Here is a 15817-nt window from a genome sequence, read left to right as displayed (position 1 = left end):
GGAGGAGGGGGCCTCAGAGAGAAAAAGGTTGAGAATCCCTGCACTAGAGCACAAAAGCTGAGTTAGGAAATGAGAGTGGAAAGTCCAAGAAGCACCAGGCAGATCTGTGGGACTCCATTCTCAAAGAAAATTTTCACACAAAGTCTGAAGACACAGGGGTAGAAAGGAAGGTCATGGGACAGGCCTCGCAAATGCTAACGGTGTGATAATGGAGGCCTGGCTCTGGAAAATGACCTTTCTCCCTCTGGTCCGAGTGTCCAGATATCCTACATTCCCTTGAAGAACAGCAATGACATGTAGCCCCAAAGTTGTGAGCCAGGGACCCCAAATCAGCAAGGCACTTAAGCACGTGCCTCACTTTAATCACAAGAGAAGTCCATGGGATTGCTCACAGGCTCAAAGTCAGGCACATGCTTAAGTATCTCACTCAACTGGAGCCACAGATCAGCTGCAGAGAATCAGCCCCTCTGAGTCTTCAGCATCAGATGCTCTGTCTTGGAAACCCTTTTATTTGGGGAGACTCTTTTTGATCTGCCTCATTCTCCCATTACTCCTCTCTGCTCCAAGCACGCGCATGCTGCAGCGTCCTCCAGAAGGGGTGGCTTTAGTTTTCTCTTAGGTTCTTCTTCCTCCCGAGGGACTGAATATGCTGCTTCTACAGTGTGACCAGCTCCTGCCAGCTCCAGGTTCCTGCAGCCCAAACCCTGATGCCCAGCAGGGGAGCATGTGCCTTACTGATGCTTGACTGGTGGGTTTGGCAGAGGATAAATAATGTTGCAAGTATTATTGTTTAAAAAGCTAAACATCATTTCGGAGATGTTTCCCCTTTTTATAACATTATAACCACTTCTCAGAAATAAGCAGAACAGCAGCAGTAGCAGCAAAAAAGCCAATTTTGGTATCAAAAATGTACTATTTGATCATTCAACAGAGAGGACTCAGCTTGTCATATAACAAAAGAACTGGCACTTGGTCTGCCTCTGCCTCCCAACGTCTGTTCCTAATAGGCTTCCAGCTCAGTTGAAGTGACTGGAATACTAATTTTTTCTAGTTAGCTCGTTCTTGGCAGGTTCGGGGCCTGACAGCTAATACGAGTGCAGAATTCAACACTGAATGGGAGCGACGAGAGGTTCAGTCGAGGAACAGGAATAATTGTGGTTTCAAACTTGCTTTGCTGGGAGACATACATAAAAGGAGCTGCACGTGGGTGTGAGCCCGTATGTGTGGGCGTACAGTAGCTGCAAGTAATAAACCAAATTCTGGCTGCCACGCACCCAGAGACTCATGTCAGAACATTTGCAGGCAGAGAGGTATCACAATGGGGAGTGTTTTCCTCCGCTCCCGGTTTTCCCCCAGAGCTGTGGAGAGGACATTCACCAAGCATTCAGCACTAGACATCTTCAGGCCATGCGCTGGGGTTGGAGGGAAAGGGCATTAACCATTTGTAGGTTAAATTTGCTCTTCCGCAGGTGAGGGCAGTGCAAGGTTTGTGCATCACTTAATTTTTCAAAATGCACACTTGAGTGCATCTGGCCCCTTGCCCTACAATGGGAATTACAGACACCCCAGATAATACAGCTATTTGTGTTTCTGGCATGAACAATATGCAGGCCAGATTCTCCTTTCACTTATACTGGTTTCACACTGGTGTTACTCCACTGATGCCGATGGAATTAGTCCTAATTTAGCCCTGAGAGGAGAATCAGGCCCTTAGTGGATGGCACAAATGTTTCCGATTTACTGCTGCTCTGGGTGGACCTCCAGTGAGATGACAGCGCTCGTCTGTTGAAAGCACTTTTTTATTAAGAGCAACACTGATTTACCATTTCTATTTTAGGGCACCCATTTTACATGATGGCCCATGTAAGCCATTTAGGGCAGTGCTCCCCAAACACTTTATCTCGTGTTCACCCCTTACCTTATCTGTTCCCCCACCCCCGCCCCAGGAGCCAGGGCCAGCTCTGGGAGAGGGGGACATGGACCAGGGTAAGGGGGTCGAGGTTGGGGCCGTAGCTAGGGGAAGAGCCTCAGCCCGAGGCCAGCAGCTGGGGCACCGGGCCAGCAGCCAGGGCTCCAGGCATGGGGCTGACAGCCAGGACCCTAGAAGAGGGGCCAGGAGCAGAGCCCTGGGCATGGGGCTGGCAGCGGGGCTCTGGGCGTGTGCAGGGAGCAGAGCTCGAGGCACAGAGCCAGCAGCCATGGCTGGGACCAGGAGCAGAGCTGTGTGGTATTCCCTCCCCGCGCCCCCTGGGGGCTGGCCCAGCCATGCCCTCCCTGAACGTTCCTCTGTGCCACCTAGGGGGCACGCCCCACAATTTGGGGACATCTGATTTAGCGGGTTCTTTTTATATTATAACACTCACCTAGGCAAGGGACTATGTGAAATCATAGCAGAGCCGGCAGTAGCCCATTCAGAGTCCTAAGTAGGAATATTTTTGCCCCCCAAAACACATCATAATTAATATATTAGGGGGCCCCTTGAGCGGCTTGAGGCACTAAGCCATGGCTCTCAACCGTTCCAGACTACTGTACCCCTTTCAGGAGTCTGATTTGTCTTGCATACCCCCAACTTGCACCTCACTTTGTAAGCATACTTGCTTACAAAAATCAGACATAAACACACAAAAGTGGCATAGCACATTACTAAGCAATTTTTCAGTATTTCTCATTTTTGCCATATAATTATAAAATAAATCAATTGGAATATAGGTACTGTACTTACATTTCAGTGTATAGTATATAGATCAGTATAAACGAGTCATTGTCTATATGCCATTTTAGTTTGTACTGACTTTGCTAGGGCTTTTTATGTAGCCTATTGTAAAATTAGATAACTATCTAAATGGGTTGATGTATCCCTGGAAGGCCTCTGCGTACCCCTAGTGGTACGTTACCCCTGGTTGAGAACCACTGCCCTAAGCAATTGCTTAGTCTGCTTATGCCTAGTCCCAGTGTAATGTTGACAGACCCCCGGTTGTCAGTGGGCAGGATTGAACCTGGGGCCTCTGGAGTTTAGTGCCTCTACTGCATGAGCTAAAAGCCAACTGGCTAAGACTCATTAATCTCTCTAAGTGGTCTCAGTGCCACTAGAGGAGACAGAACACCACACCCAGAAGGTGAGTGGGTTACATACTTCCCCTAGCTGAGGAAGCACGTCCAGAGACTTCCCAGTTGAAATCCCAGACGAGCCCCTACTTGTAACGCTGACAGACCCCGGTCGTTAGCAGGTGGGATCAAACCAGGGACCTCTGGAGTTTAGTGCATGAGCCTCCAGTCTACTGTATGAGCTTAAAGCCAACTAGCTGTTAGCTAAGGCTGAAGAGCAGACTCATTTTCTCTCTCTCTAAGTGGTCTTGGTGCCACTAGATGGGACAGAACACCACACCCAGAAGGTGTGTGGGTTACACCAGCTCTGAAGGATAGATGGAGGATTCTTAGAAACATTCACTGAAGGGATTTTCTGCCATGAAAGTCCTTGCAGGTACACTGAGCATGCTAACAAAATTGGTCAATGCTAAATTTACTTCTGCTACCATTCTAATTTTCCACTTTCTACATTACTGTGCCTTTCATCTGAAGGATCCAAATTGGGTTTTTAAGTGACACTATGATTTGATAATGTTCAAACAAGCAGTAGAATGGATTCTCATTTTGTAGCTCTAAGTCTCATTCCAAGTTTTGGTTTGTTTTTGGGTTTTCTGAGTGGGGCGGGGAAATAGTTTGCTTTAAAAAAAAATAAAATTGTGTCATTGGTCTAAACTCTTCTATGCTGAGTGTTGTCTGGCACAGGAATTGGAACAGGTGCATCAAGAGCCAGAACTGACTCCCTAATTCTCAACCGCATCTCCAACACAACTGAAAGCTTCTGCCAGACAGTTTCTCCCACTCGCAGAGAGGCCTTAGGAGGAATGCTGTGGTGGAGAAGTGATGCAAAGAGACCATACACTGGCCACAGAATCTTGTCCAATATCTATAGCAGCCATACAAAATTCTCAAGAAAGTGTATCAGCCTGTGACAGAGTACTGAGCAACAGCAGCTAAGCCAGCACTCTGGTCACTACAGTTCTAACTGCTGTACTTTCTCCAGAGCAGACCTCACTAAGAAGAGCTGGGCCTAATTGATGGGCTGAGGAGTACTAAAAGGCTAATTAAGCTGGGGGCTCCCTAGGTGTAAGGCTGTATAGTATACAAGGGTAATGGGAACCAGCATTGTAAATAAACTGCACTGGGTGTTTTACCAGCATAAAGGTCTCTGAGCTGTTTGTGGAATTGAGCAGGGACAGGAGCGAGCCGGTCCTGCCACATGGTCCATAAAACCCCCCTGTAACAATGGTAATGATTATTATAATTAAAACAACTAATGGTAACCTTCTAACCCACAAAGAATGTTACTTGCCAGTAAAGTTGGTCAATTTATTCATTCTTTATAAAGTGTCTGTCTAATTTAGCATGCTTTGCTGTTTGCACTTTATTCCTGCATTGTGAGATTCAGTATATGTCCATTAAGGAGTTGACAGTGCTCAGCCCTTTTAAGAGTGCCCAGAACACTGCAGTACTGGGCTCTTACGGCAGGGCAAAATATACACATAAGAACAAACAATATATTCAACCAAGCATGTGGTGCTTCTTCAATCTTGGTTCCTTTCCACACTTCCACCTCTTGCAATTTCCTCTTTACAATGGGCCCCAGCAGAGCTCCTGCCATAAGAAAGCTGGGAAATAATCCTTTAAAAAAACCAAACAAACCCAAAACTCCAAAAAGGAGTATTAATGGATAATACCAATGTCTGTTTCCAAATATTTTTATCCACTTTATTTTTGCACTAGCCGGAAATTTTAAAAAAGACTCAGATACTAATTGTCAAAGATTCAGAATGTAGTGACTGGGGATGTGGTGGTTCATAACAGACAGAAATAAAATCATAATTGTAATGCTTCATAAAATTCAGTTATTAGCTGATTGCCATATAAAACTGACAGCAAAGAGGGGCACTGTTCTCCGCAAACTGTGTATCCATGCACATGTACAAAACCCCCCACAAAACACAAACTAATGAATGTGAAACCCAGGTGTTCACAAAAAGGTGCGTGCACACACAGACACACACTCCTACCCACCTACCTTTCTTTCCCTAAAAGTTTTAGTAATTTCCAATGAGACAAGGTGGGTAAGGTAATATCTGTCTTTCGACCAACTTCTGTTGGTGAGAGAAATAAAAGAGCTCTTCTTCAGATCTATGTAAGCTTGAAAGCTTGTCTCTCTCACCAACAGAAGTTGGTCCAGTAAAAGATATAGCCTCACCCACCTTGTCTCTCTAATACCCTGGGACCAACATGGCTACAACTCCACTGCATATAGTGATTTCCAATGGAATATTTATCACTGATTTTTTTTTACAGGAGGGAGAAATAGACAATTGCTGACATTAATCTCTTTATAATGATTCTTTCCAAAACACCAGGTTTGTTTGGGATACTTCTGGAGCATGAGATAAAGTACTTCTATAATTGTATTCCCACTCTCCCACTCTGATTGGTCTTGATCCCCTAAAGTGCTGAGCAAAGTTCTTTAGCATGTGCTTCACTTTAAGCAGATGAATGCCCCCACTGGTGTCAGTGGGACCACTCATGTTCTTAAAGGACAGCACACATTGCTGGAAAGGAGTCAAGAGTTCTCAGCATCGCCCAGGATCAAGCCCATAATGCTAGGACAAAGCAGCCTCTTCCAATGCGCAGAGTAAGAATTTCACAAAACAAACCAAATCTCTGCAGAATGAAGTTCAAAAACTTTTCTGGCACAATGATTCTGCTACCTGAGAAGCAACATGAGATTTGAAGATGCTGTCTTGGTCTCCACCGTTTCTGCAGCTAGAGATGTTTCCTTTAAGATTCTGCCAATCACATATGGCATCGAATCCCAGACAGACCACACCAAAGACTACGCACACCAGAGCCCCTAGCAGCAGATAGCCTTTTGTAGAGTAATGGGCCCCAACAAATGTCCTGGATCTGAACACGACTGACTTATGTGTTGAGGGGGCATGGGCTGGAATTTGATCTGTATCTAAGTTTCACAAGTGGCCCATATCTCTATAATGGGCCATATCAAAACCCCTGATCTTAAAAGATGCCCTGAACTTTGAGAATTTGAAACCTGGATCTGGACCTGAATTTTGCAGTTTGGGCCCATCTCTGATCTTTTAGTTTCCCAAATAGGTTGATTCAATTTATTATGGGTCAAGACATTCTAGGTCTGTATTGATTAAAGGATGCCAAAAAAAATTACTTTAACTTTTGGAAAACAGCAAAGCTGGTAGAGGAATTTATGGTGCCTTACTATATTGTAAGTTTTATGCCAGTTTGTATTGAAATGATTATATTTTCATATAAGGGGAGGTCTGCATCCACTTAGGTAGAATTATTAATGTTGGATACTAAGGATCAAAGAGGATTTGGCTTTTAAGTCTAAAAAGCTGACGTGTGATAATCATGCATCTTTAAATCTCCTTTTCTAATTTGTTTTCTTCCACATGATATACTGTTTTGAAGATCAGAACATTTTCCTGAACTTGTGCCAAACAAAGAACAAGTTCCCAAGTGTGATCAGTGCATTCCTGAATATCAGACACATCTACTCAAGGTACTAAGCAAGTCTGCAAGATCTAACTCTTTAAGCTGATATTGAATCCAGGTTTCAACACACGCATCTAGAATCAGTTGTCAAGATTCTTCCTTATGCTGGGACCACTGTATGCTGCTCTAGTAGTCTAAAGGGGCCATAAAGGTTTTAAAAGGCCCCTGCAGAATAACCTCATTGTTGGAAGTTCTCCAAATAGCATACAATCTTTATAATAGCTCTACACTAGCATCACCTCCTGGACCCTCTGGTAGAGGATGCGGTAGAGTCGATTGGGGAGCTATGATCTGGCTGTTCTGTGCTACTGTAACACACTATGGAGTATATTAACAAGATGGCACAATTTAGAGCCCTGGGGTTTCTCTAAGCTGCACTGGAGATAAAGAACACATTCCTGTGAAAAGGGCCTGATCCATGCCTATTAAAGTCAATGGAATGACTCCCACACAGAATATGGGAACAATTAAAACAGAATCTGCTATATTATTTTAAATGTGTTTCTTTAACCTCCACAGTGCACTGCTGAGGTGCACTTTAATATCTATGGAGGACGAGATATAAGATATACCTAGCCCTAGCATAAATTCAAGGTTAGAAAACTCACTCTAGCAACGTCAAGAATTTGTACTTAATCTGAGCAAACTCAAATTACAGGCCTAAGAGTTAACTTTAATCCAAGAGTTGACCTTGGATTCTCAGAAGTTGTACAAAAAGAATCGTTTGAACCGGGCAGAACACAAAGATAATTTAATTTTGTAAGTTACACTTGTGCCGATGAACTCATTTAGAATCAGAGTAGCAGCCGTGTTAGTCTGTATTCGCAAAAAGAAAAGGAGTACTTTATTTGAGCATAAACTTTCGTGAGCTACAGCTCACTTCATCGGATGCTTATGCTCAAATAAATCTGTTAGTCTCTAAGGTGCCACAAGTACTCCTTTTCATTTAGAATCTTGACCACATTCTCTAGAGTCTTAAAAGGCTTAGTCTTTTCCTTACCAGGTACTCTTTTTTGGTACAATGCAAAGGACATTGATGGGGTTCAGAAAACAGTAGTGGTTTACATAGCACATAGTGCAATAAAAATACAAAGAAAGGAAAGGAGGATTCCGCAATTTTCTCTTTCACTATGGAGCAAAAATTACTCCTCTCTTTTCAAATCCTTTAAACATTGTGGGGGTAGGGGAATATTGCAAATGTAAATCCTAAAAAATAACTAACTGGAAATAGCTATACAATTGGCATGTACGATAGCAATGATATGTATCACACTGAAGACCATATAACCATTCTTTTTTTTCCAATTTTTTTTAAACATCATTTAAACTTGTTGTCTAATTACAGAGCTTTTAAAAACTAAAAACAAAACAAAACCAAAAAACACATCTTTGCCTGGTACTGGGTTGTGGTCACTGACAAAATAATTGATAGATTCCAAGGCCAGAAGGGACCATTGTAATCTAGTCAGATCTTCTATACAACACAGGCCAGAGACTTCCCTAAAATAATTCCAAGAAAATACCTTTTGGAAAAAATATCTAACTTTGATTTTGAAATTGTCAGTGATGGAGAATCCATCACAACTGTTGGGGTTAATTCCCTCACAATCAAAAATTGATACCTTTTTTGCAGTCTGAATTTGTCTAGCTTTAGCTTCCAGCCATTGGATTGTATTACATCTATTTTCTATAAACCCATGTTGATTTCCATTAACAACGTTATCCTTCTTTAATTTTGTATTAATCAAGTCCCAGAATGGCCACTTCAATATCTTAGGTTGACAGACCTACCCATGTAATCTCATTTACCCCAAATTGGCACAGTCACCTTCTTTCAGTCTTTTTTTACTTTGCCCAGTGCTCCAAAACTTCTTGAAAAATCAACATTAATCTGTCCTGTGAGCTCCTCAGCCAGCTCTTTTAAAAACGTTTAGATGCAAGCTATCTGGACCTGCTGATTTAAAAATGTTTAACTTCAGTAGCTTCTGTTTAATATCCTCCAGAGATACTAGACTAGGAAAGAGTGTTATCAACACTATATGATGACACTATATAATCTGTTTCCCCCCAAATACAGAACAGAAATATTTATTGAATACTTCTGCCTTTTCTGCATTATTATTGATCATTTTACCATTTCCATTCAGTAATGGACCAATACCACTGTCATGGTTGTTTTTGTTCCTAATATATTTTAAAAACTCCTTATCATTCTTAACTCTGCTGGCCATAGAGTTCGCCTTGTGTTTTTTTGCTTCCCTTATCAATTTTCTACAGTTTCTAATTTATGATTTATATTCATTATTATCAATTTCCTCTTTCTTCTATTTGTTTTTTATTTGTATAGCTGCTTTCACTTCCCCTCTAAACTAGGTCAGTTTGTTAACCAGCACAGCCTTCTGATATGTAGTCAGAATTCAGGGCTCAGTCCTGCATGTACTCAGCTCCCACTGGGCACTGATGGTGTTCAGCACCTCACAGAATTGGGCCGTTATTTTGAAAGACTGAATCTCTATGTAAAATAAAGAGAAGCCAATTTTATTTCTAAGATTATTTACAGTACAAATGTGCTCCCAGGTGAACACACAGCACGCAAAGGTAAAATATACATACTACAATATAGCTCCACACTTGCATGCCAACATATCTCGTATACCGGAAGCAGAGAGGAGGCAGACTGAAAGCAACAAAGACATAAACATCTTTCATAGTTATTTTTTGTTATTTTCATTTACTAAGGGGCTCTTCATAAATTATATAACACCTTTTTGAGTGATTTTTTTCAAGACCTTCCTCTCACTCTTGTAACACTGAAACAAACATGAAAATTAAGGATCCACCCTTAATGTGTTACATAATTAATGGATAACCCCTAATCCCCTGCTCTTCTGCACACTGAAAAAAAAGGTTCATAAAAGATTTGTTTAAACTTTTTTTTATTTAATTAAAGGTTGAGCTATAAGGGGCTTTTACATTTAAAAACACTTCAGTTTTACACTGTTAGTACATAGTTATTTTTATGGTCAACAGGCTATATGTAGCAAACATTTCTGAGTTATGCAATATGTAGCCTAAAAACAAAGGGTTTTAGTGGTCCTCTGCTATTTTAAAGTTGCCTATCCCTGATGTATTGTGTGAATGCATTACTTAAAGATCAATATACAAAGCCTCTCTCACAGGAATATTAATGGCCTGATGAACTCACAAGAGCAAGGAAATTCAGTTAAGATTTAACCCTTGCCTTTGTGGCTAGCTATGCTCTTTACTCATAAGCACTGCCTACCTTGTCATAAAAATCAGGTATAATATTTATGCATCTGGCATTTAAGCCGTAAAATGGCAAACACAATCTTACTGGATCTCCTCCTGCCCCTATCTCATCTCCTGTCCTCACACATCCTCTCCTTTAACCACCAACTCCTCACTTGCCTTGTCAAGCAGGGACAACTCAGTGCACCATCTCACCACAGACACTATGGGCACAGATGGCTCCAGCCACACCGAGCAGATTGAAAGCCAAGGGGTAGTTTGAAAGATGAAGAGTTGCATAATACAGTAGGTGACATGACGACAACACTGAGCATTGGAACCCCTAGGATAATGCCGTTATGTCAAATGGACCATACATCTTGGCTTTGAATTACAAAAACAGCAGGAAAAGGAGGCCGGAAAAAGAAGGGCAACAAAAATAAGAGACGTGTGTCTGTCTGTATGAAATTCCACTTGGGAAAGGATTGTTTTGTTCAGAACGAAGACAGAGTAAGAGGTGCTGTGGTAAAGGTCTAGTGAAGGCTAGTTGGGCATCTCTACTAAACATAGCAACCCTTAACATGGATTTACATAATATACACATAAGACCTCAAATCATCCCCTCCTATGTGACAGGTTTTTATGGGGGGAAATCTGCACAAGGATCTCTCATGGAGTTCCCTCATTTCCCCCAATGGGCAGATCCCTTGGAATTCATTTGGCTCCTGGGAAAAGTGCAGAAGGTCCATAGGGGCACTCTGCCTCTACACTGGCTCTGGCCCCTGGCAGCATGGCTTTGGAGTTGCACTCCCAGGGACTCCTGTGGCCATGGCAATTCCTGGGACCACGGGGTGGGAGGGCACCATGTGGAAAAGATAATACAGCTTCAGGTAGTTTAACCTTTTCCTCCTACAGTCCAATCATTTGTCCCTGCCTCGGTCCACTCAATCCTCCCCTAGTTTGCCCAGTCTCCACCCTATCCCCGAGTGGACCCTACACCAGCAACTCTCCTCAGAGGGACCAGGCAGAGATGTAGGGAAATAGCATTCTGGAGGCAGCAGACCTTCCACCTCTCCTTACCACAAGAGAGGGAGATCTGTATATACACAGATCCATGGAGGGATGATCTCATTCTCTCTCTAGCACTCACTGCAGCAGGATATTAACACCACAAATAACTGACTTTAAAAACACTCAGACATTCGTATAAAGAATAGATTCTGAAACTTCACCAGGTAGGACCTTAAAGAGACTATTCATCTTCATATTTCACGGAAAAAGTTGGAGGGTCAGGAAGAAACACACCCACACACTCCTATTGCATAATTTAGTACATATTAAAATTATTAATAGGGGACTTTTGTGGAGAAAATAAGGGCCCAGCTCTTCAGCTTTTTGAATATACTGAAGATGGAAAACAGGATTTTTAGAATGAGAACAGTAAACAGCAAGTATAGTGCTAAGAAAGGAATGCAGATGATCTTAAGGCACAGCTTTTGGCCTCCGGAGACGTTGGTTCTATTTCAGATTATGCCACAGACATTCTCTGTGGCTTTCAGTCAATCACTTAATTTTCCTCTGCCTTGGTTCCCCATCTGTAAAATAGGGATGATAATATTTCTCTTCCTCACAGTGGTGCCATGCAGATAAAGGCATCAGTGATTTTGAGGTACCCATGGACTATGGTAATGGGGACCATAGAAAACTCTGTAACTAAAGAAGTATATTCCCGCTTAAACAGGGACACTTGGCATGTATGACAGTTTCCTTTGAATAATCCAGAACGGGACTCTGTTGAAGGAACGAGAGCAGATTAGATAAGCCACTGATTTTTTTCCCCAGTATGGCACTGCTTATAGAATATTCTTAATATGGACATTCCCACTAAATACAAGAGACTACTTCACTTTTGGGCAACGGGGTCAGTCCTCCTTCAGGAAGACATAGCTCGATACCCACACCAAGAAGTAGGCGGCTGTGGAGAGGGAGAGGACTGCATACAAGAGAACACTACCATTCCATTAATGAAATACAGCACACTTGGGACTAAATTTTGCTCTTTATTACACTCACAAAATGCAATTGTAGACAGTGTCCAGGCCATTACACTGATGTGAAGTGAGACCAGAATTTGGCCCTTAGTATATTTCTAAAGAGAGATGGGCTGAATCCTTTGGCAACGGGGTCAGTCCTCCTTCAGGAAGACATAGCTCGATACCCACACCAAGAAGTAGGTGGCTGTGGAGAGGGAGAGGACTGCATACAAGAGAACACTACCATCCCATTAATGAAATACAGCACACTTGGGACCAAATTTTGCTCTTTATTACACTCACAAAATGCAATTGTAGACAGTGTCCAGGCCATTACACTGATGTAAAGTGAGACCAGAATTTGGCCCTTAGTATATTTCTAAAGAGAGATGGGCTGAATCCTTTGGCAAAGTTCCAAATTTTGCAGATCATACCCACCTCTCTGTAAAAACGAAACCAAACAAACAAAAAACAAACCAACTAAAAATGACCTTAAAGTATCCTAAAAGTACTGTCTATTGAAGATGCCCTTTTGGCATAAAACCCTGTGTTTTCATAGCATATCTTAGATACAGCTTCTCTCTTCAAAACAAAACAATACAAAAAAAAACAAACAAACAAACAAAAAAAACCATGATAGCACCACCCAGGTCACAGACATTTCTTGGCCTTGAGGATATCTGGAACCATTGAGTTGCTCTCCCCATAGTGAATGTTTATTTCCTTGTATATTTATAGGACTACCCCACAGAACTTATTTGGTAGCTTATCATATGTTTGCGAATACACATGACATATACAGAAACAGTTCTCAGAACCAGAAAATAATATATATAAATACACAGACATGCACAAACACACACGTAAAGAGAGAAAAACAAATTGTGCACTGTACTCCCATTAATATTTCAGGGGATAAAATAATCTCTGGCCCTGGTGGGAAAAATACTGTTCTCGCTCGAACCTGAAAACAAAATAAATATAATAGAAAGCAGGGCTGCATAAGGAGATGACCAATGATTTTATACAACCATATTTCAGCCTTGGAGGCACCCAGCAGACATTAGCACTGGAAAAATTTCATGCTTGCTCCTCCGTTCATACAACATAATCCAATTTAACATGAAATCACCTGGCATAAACTTGAAGCGTAACATAATATAAACGAATGGTCTGGCAGCCAGCTGAGTACTAATAGGCAACTAAAAAATAAGATTTTGCTGCTGTTGTGCCCCTGTAAGAATATAAACCTAGCAGCAGAGAGGCAACTGTGAAACTACTTGTGGAGAACAGCAGCTCCATTTTCAGAAGTGCAGCTCTGTTCAGTGTAAACAGCTGTTGTGCTGTATGCTGATTTGTGTATAGGAGCTCTTATTAATATGGTGCCTACTGATTTCCTGGAAGGTCTTTGAGAAAATAAAGCAACTGTTCTGGGTATTATTAATGATTGTTATGAAAGTGATGGTGATTAACAGTTTATGTGATCAAGTCAATACAATTTTTTATTTATGTGAAAGGGTGCTGGCTGGCATTGAAACCTTGCTGGTTTTCTTTCCCCGGGGAGCACCAGGAGAATCCCTTCTCCCCTTTGCCAAATAATGACAATGTACAATTTAAATGATCATTAAGTGCCCTTTAAAAAAAAAACCAACCCAGCAGAATTGACTGTATACAAAACACTCTCCCTACGGCCAGCTGTTTGGGTCAGTGCTCGTCTTTCGCTCTGTTCTAAACAGAGCTTCACAGTCACTAGGAAAAGGACCCTCCCTGCTGGGCAGGGAGTGGGAGAAGATCAGTTATCACAATGCGTCCGCTCTGATCCACATGCCCCGCGTCCTCTCGCAGCCCCTGCCGGGCGCGGGCCACCCCCGAGCCTCAGGCAGAGGCAGGGGGGAGAAAGCAGCATCTTCCTGTGTCAATCCCCCCGCGCACCTGCCAAGCTCCCCGGACTGGAGGCTACGGCCGGGCAGCCCCTGGGGGAGGTGGAGTTTCTGGGGAGGAAGGGGACTCAGATCCAGTGGGGAAGGGAGGGGTGGGGGTTAACCAGGCACTGAAACCTGGTGCCTCTGGCGGGACTGGCCACTTACCTGTGCAGCCATGAAGGAAAGGTCCATGGTGCTGCTGCGGGTGGTGGCGGTGCTGCTGCTGGAGAGGCTGCCGCTGCTGCCCGGGGTCGGCAGGTCCCTGTGGCGCTGCGGAGGAGGCGGCGGCGGAGGAGGAGGAGGAGGAGGGAGCTGGTCCTCCCCCAGCAGCAGCCGCGGGCGCGTTAGCAATTCCAGCTCAGTGCGGTCGCGGCGCCCCGGCAGCAGCCCGGCTCCCCGCAGCCTCCGCTCATGCTCTGCGCGGGCAGCGGCGCGGGCAGCGGCAGCTCCCAGCACAGCAGCCGCCGAGCCAGCCCGTGCTGTCATGTGATTCCCCCTCCCTGCTCCCCGCCTACTGCTCGGGCAAAGCCCCGCAGCCCTTCCCGGGCTCTCCCTCGCCTGCCCAGGGGACGAGCCCGGTCTGCTGCTGCCGCAGCGGGGGCCGTGCAAGCCTGGCTGAGCCTGTCACAGCGGTTAGCTGCGGGCGGCGCCTGCTCTCCGGGCCTTAGAATCATAGAATCATAGAATATCAGGGTTGGAAGGGACCCCAGAAGGTCATCTAGTCCAACCCCCCGCTCGAAGCAGGACCAATTCCCAGTTAAATCATCCCAGCCAGGGCTTTGTCAAGCCTGACCTTAAAAACCTCTAAGGAAGGAGATTCTACCACCTCCCTAGGTAACGCATTCCAGTGTTTCACCACCCTCTTAGTGAAAAAGTTTTTCCTAATATCCAATCTAAACCTCCCCCACTGCAACTTGGAGCCTTCTCCGCTCCAAGCCACTGCCGCCCTTGGGCAGGCATTGCGCCTTCCCTGGCCCCGCTGGGCCACCAGCGCATTGCCACTGGCTTCCCCCCACTTACTCCTACCAGGGCAGCGGGAAGCAGGTTCACTGTGTCAGGCATACGCAATCCTTCAAACCTGGGGCATGGGGATGTACTGCCCTCTAAGGGGATTCCCCCCCTCCAAAAAAGACTCCACTCCTGGAAGACTACTAGTGCATGCAAAGCCTAACACCCTTAGGCCTGAAGGGAAGGGCAAGCCCCCTGGTTTCCGGGAGACCAAGACCTCAACTTTGCTTGAAGTGGCATTCCTCTCTTTCCCTATCCAGGAACAATAAACCTCTGAAAGCTACACTGATTAAAAACGACCCATCACTCCCCTGTGTTGTACTGTAGAGTAACGATAACTATGAGGGTGCAAGCTTAGAATAGCAATCAGGGCTGGAAGGGACCTCAGGAGGTATCTAGTCCAACCCCCTGCTCAAAGCAGGACCAATCCCCAACTAAATCATCCCAGCCAGGGCTTTGTCAAGCCTGAACTTAAAACCTCAAAGGAAGGAGATTCCACCACCTCCCTAGGTAACCTATTCCAGTTCTTCACCACCCTCCTAGTGAAAAAGTTTTTCCTAATATCCAACCTAAACCTCCCTCCCTGCAACTTGAGCCCATTACTCCTTGTTCTGTCATCTCGTACCACTGAAAACAGTCTAGATCCATCCTCTTCGGAACCCCCTTTCAGGTAGTAAAAAGCAGCTATCAAATCCCCCCTCATTCTTCTCTTCCACAGACTAAATAATCCAAGTTCCTTCAGCTTCTCCTCATAAATCATGTGCTCCAGCCCCCTAATCATTTTTGTTGCCCTCCACTGGACTCTTCCCAATTTTTCCACATCTTTCTTGTAGTGTGGGGCCCAAAACTGGACACATTACTCTAGATGAAGCATCACCAATGCTGAATAGAGGGGAACAATCACGTCCCTCGATCTGCTGTCAGTGCCCCTACTTATACAGCCCAAAATGCCGTTAGCCTTCTTGGCAACAA

General features: G+C 44.1%; 1 protein-coding gene across 4 annotated transcripts in view; it reads right to left on the bottom strand.

Annotated features, from left to right (window-relative positions):
• C6H14orf132 (chromosome 6 C14orf132 homolog) overlaps window positions 1-14333 on the bottom strand; it is a 78945-nt gene extending 64612 nt beyond the window's left edge. For all 4 annotated transcript variants that reach the window (XR_012159553.1, XM_073349580.1, XM_073349579.1 and 1 more), the window contains exon 1: window positions 14003-14333. Coding sequence is in view for 3 of the 4 variants with exons in the window: in XM_073349580.1 (XP_073205681.1) it covers window positions 14003-14323 (321 nt within the window). In the remaining variant the exon portion in view is untranslated. The remainder of the gene's footprint in view (window positions 1-14002) is intronic.
• Window positions 14334-15817: the final 1484 nt, after the last annotated feature.

Source organism: Lepidochelys kempii, chromosome 6 (assembly GCF_965140265.1).
Source record: "Lepidochelys kempii isolate rLepKem1 chromosome 6, rLepKem1.hap2, whole genome shotgun sequence".
Taxonomy (NCBI): domain Eukaryota; kingdom Metazoa; phylum Chordata; order Testudines; family Cheloniidae; genus Lepidochelys; species Lepidochelys kempii.
The sequence above is the reverse complement of the archived record's forward strand: the minus strand, read 5'-3'. Positions and strand labels throughout refer to the sequence as shown.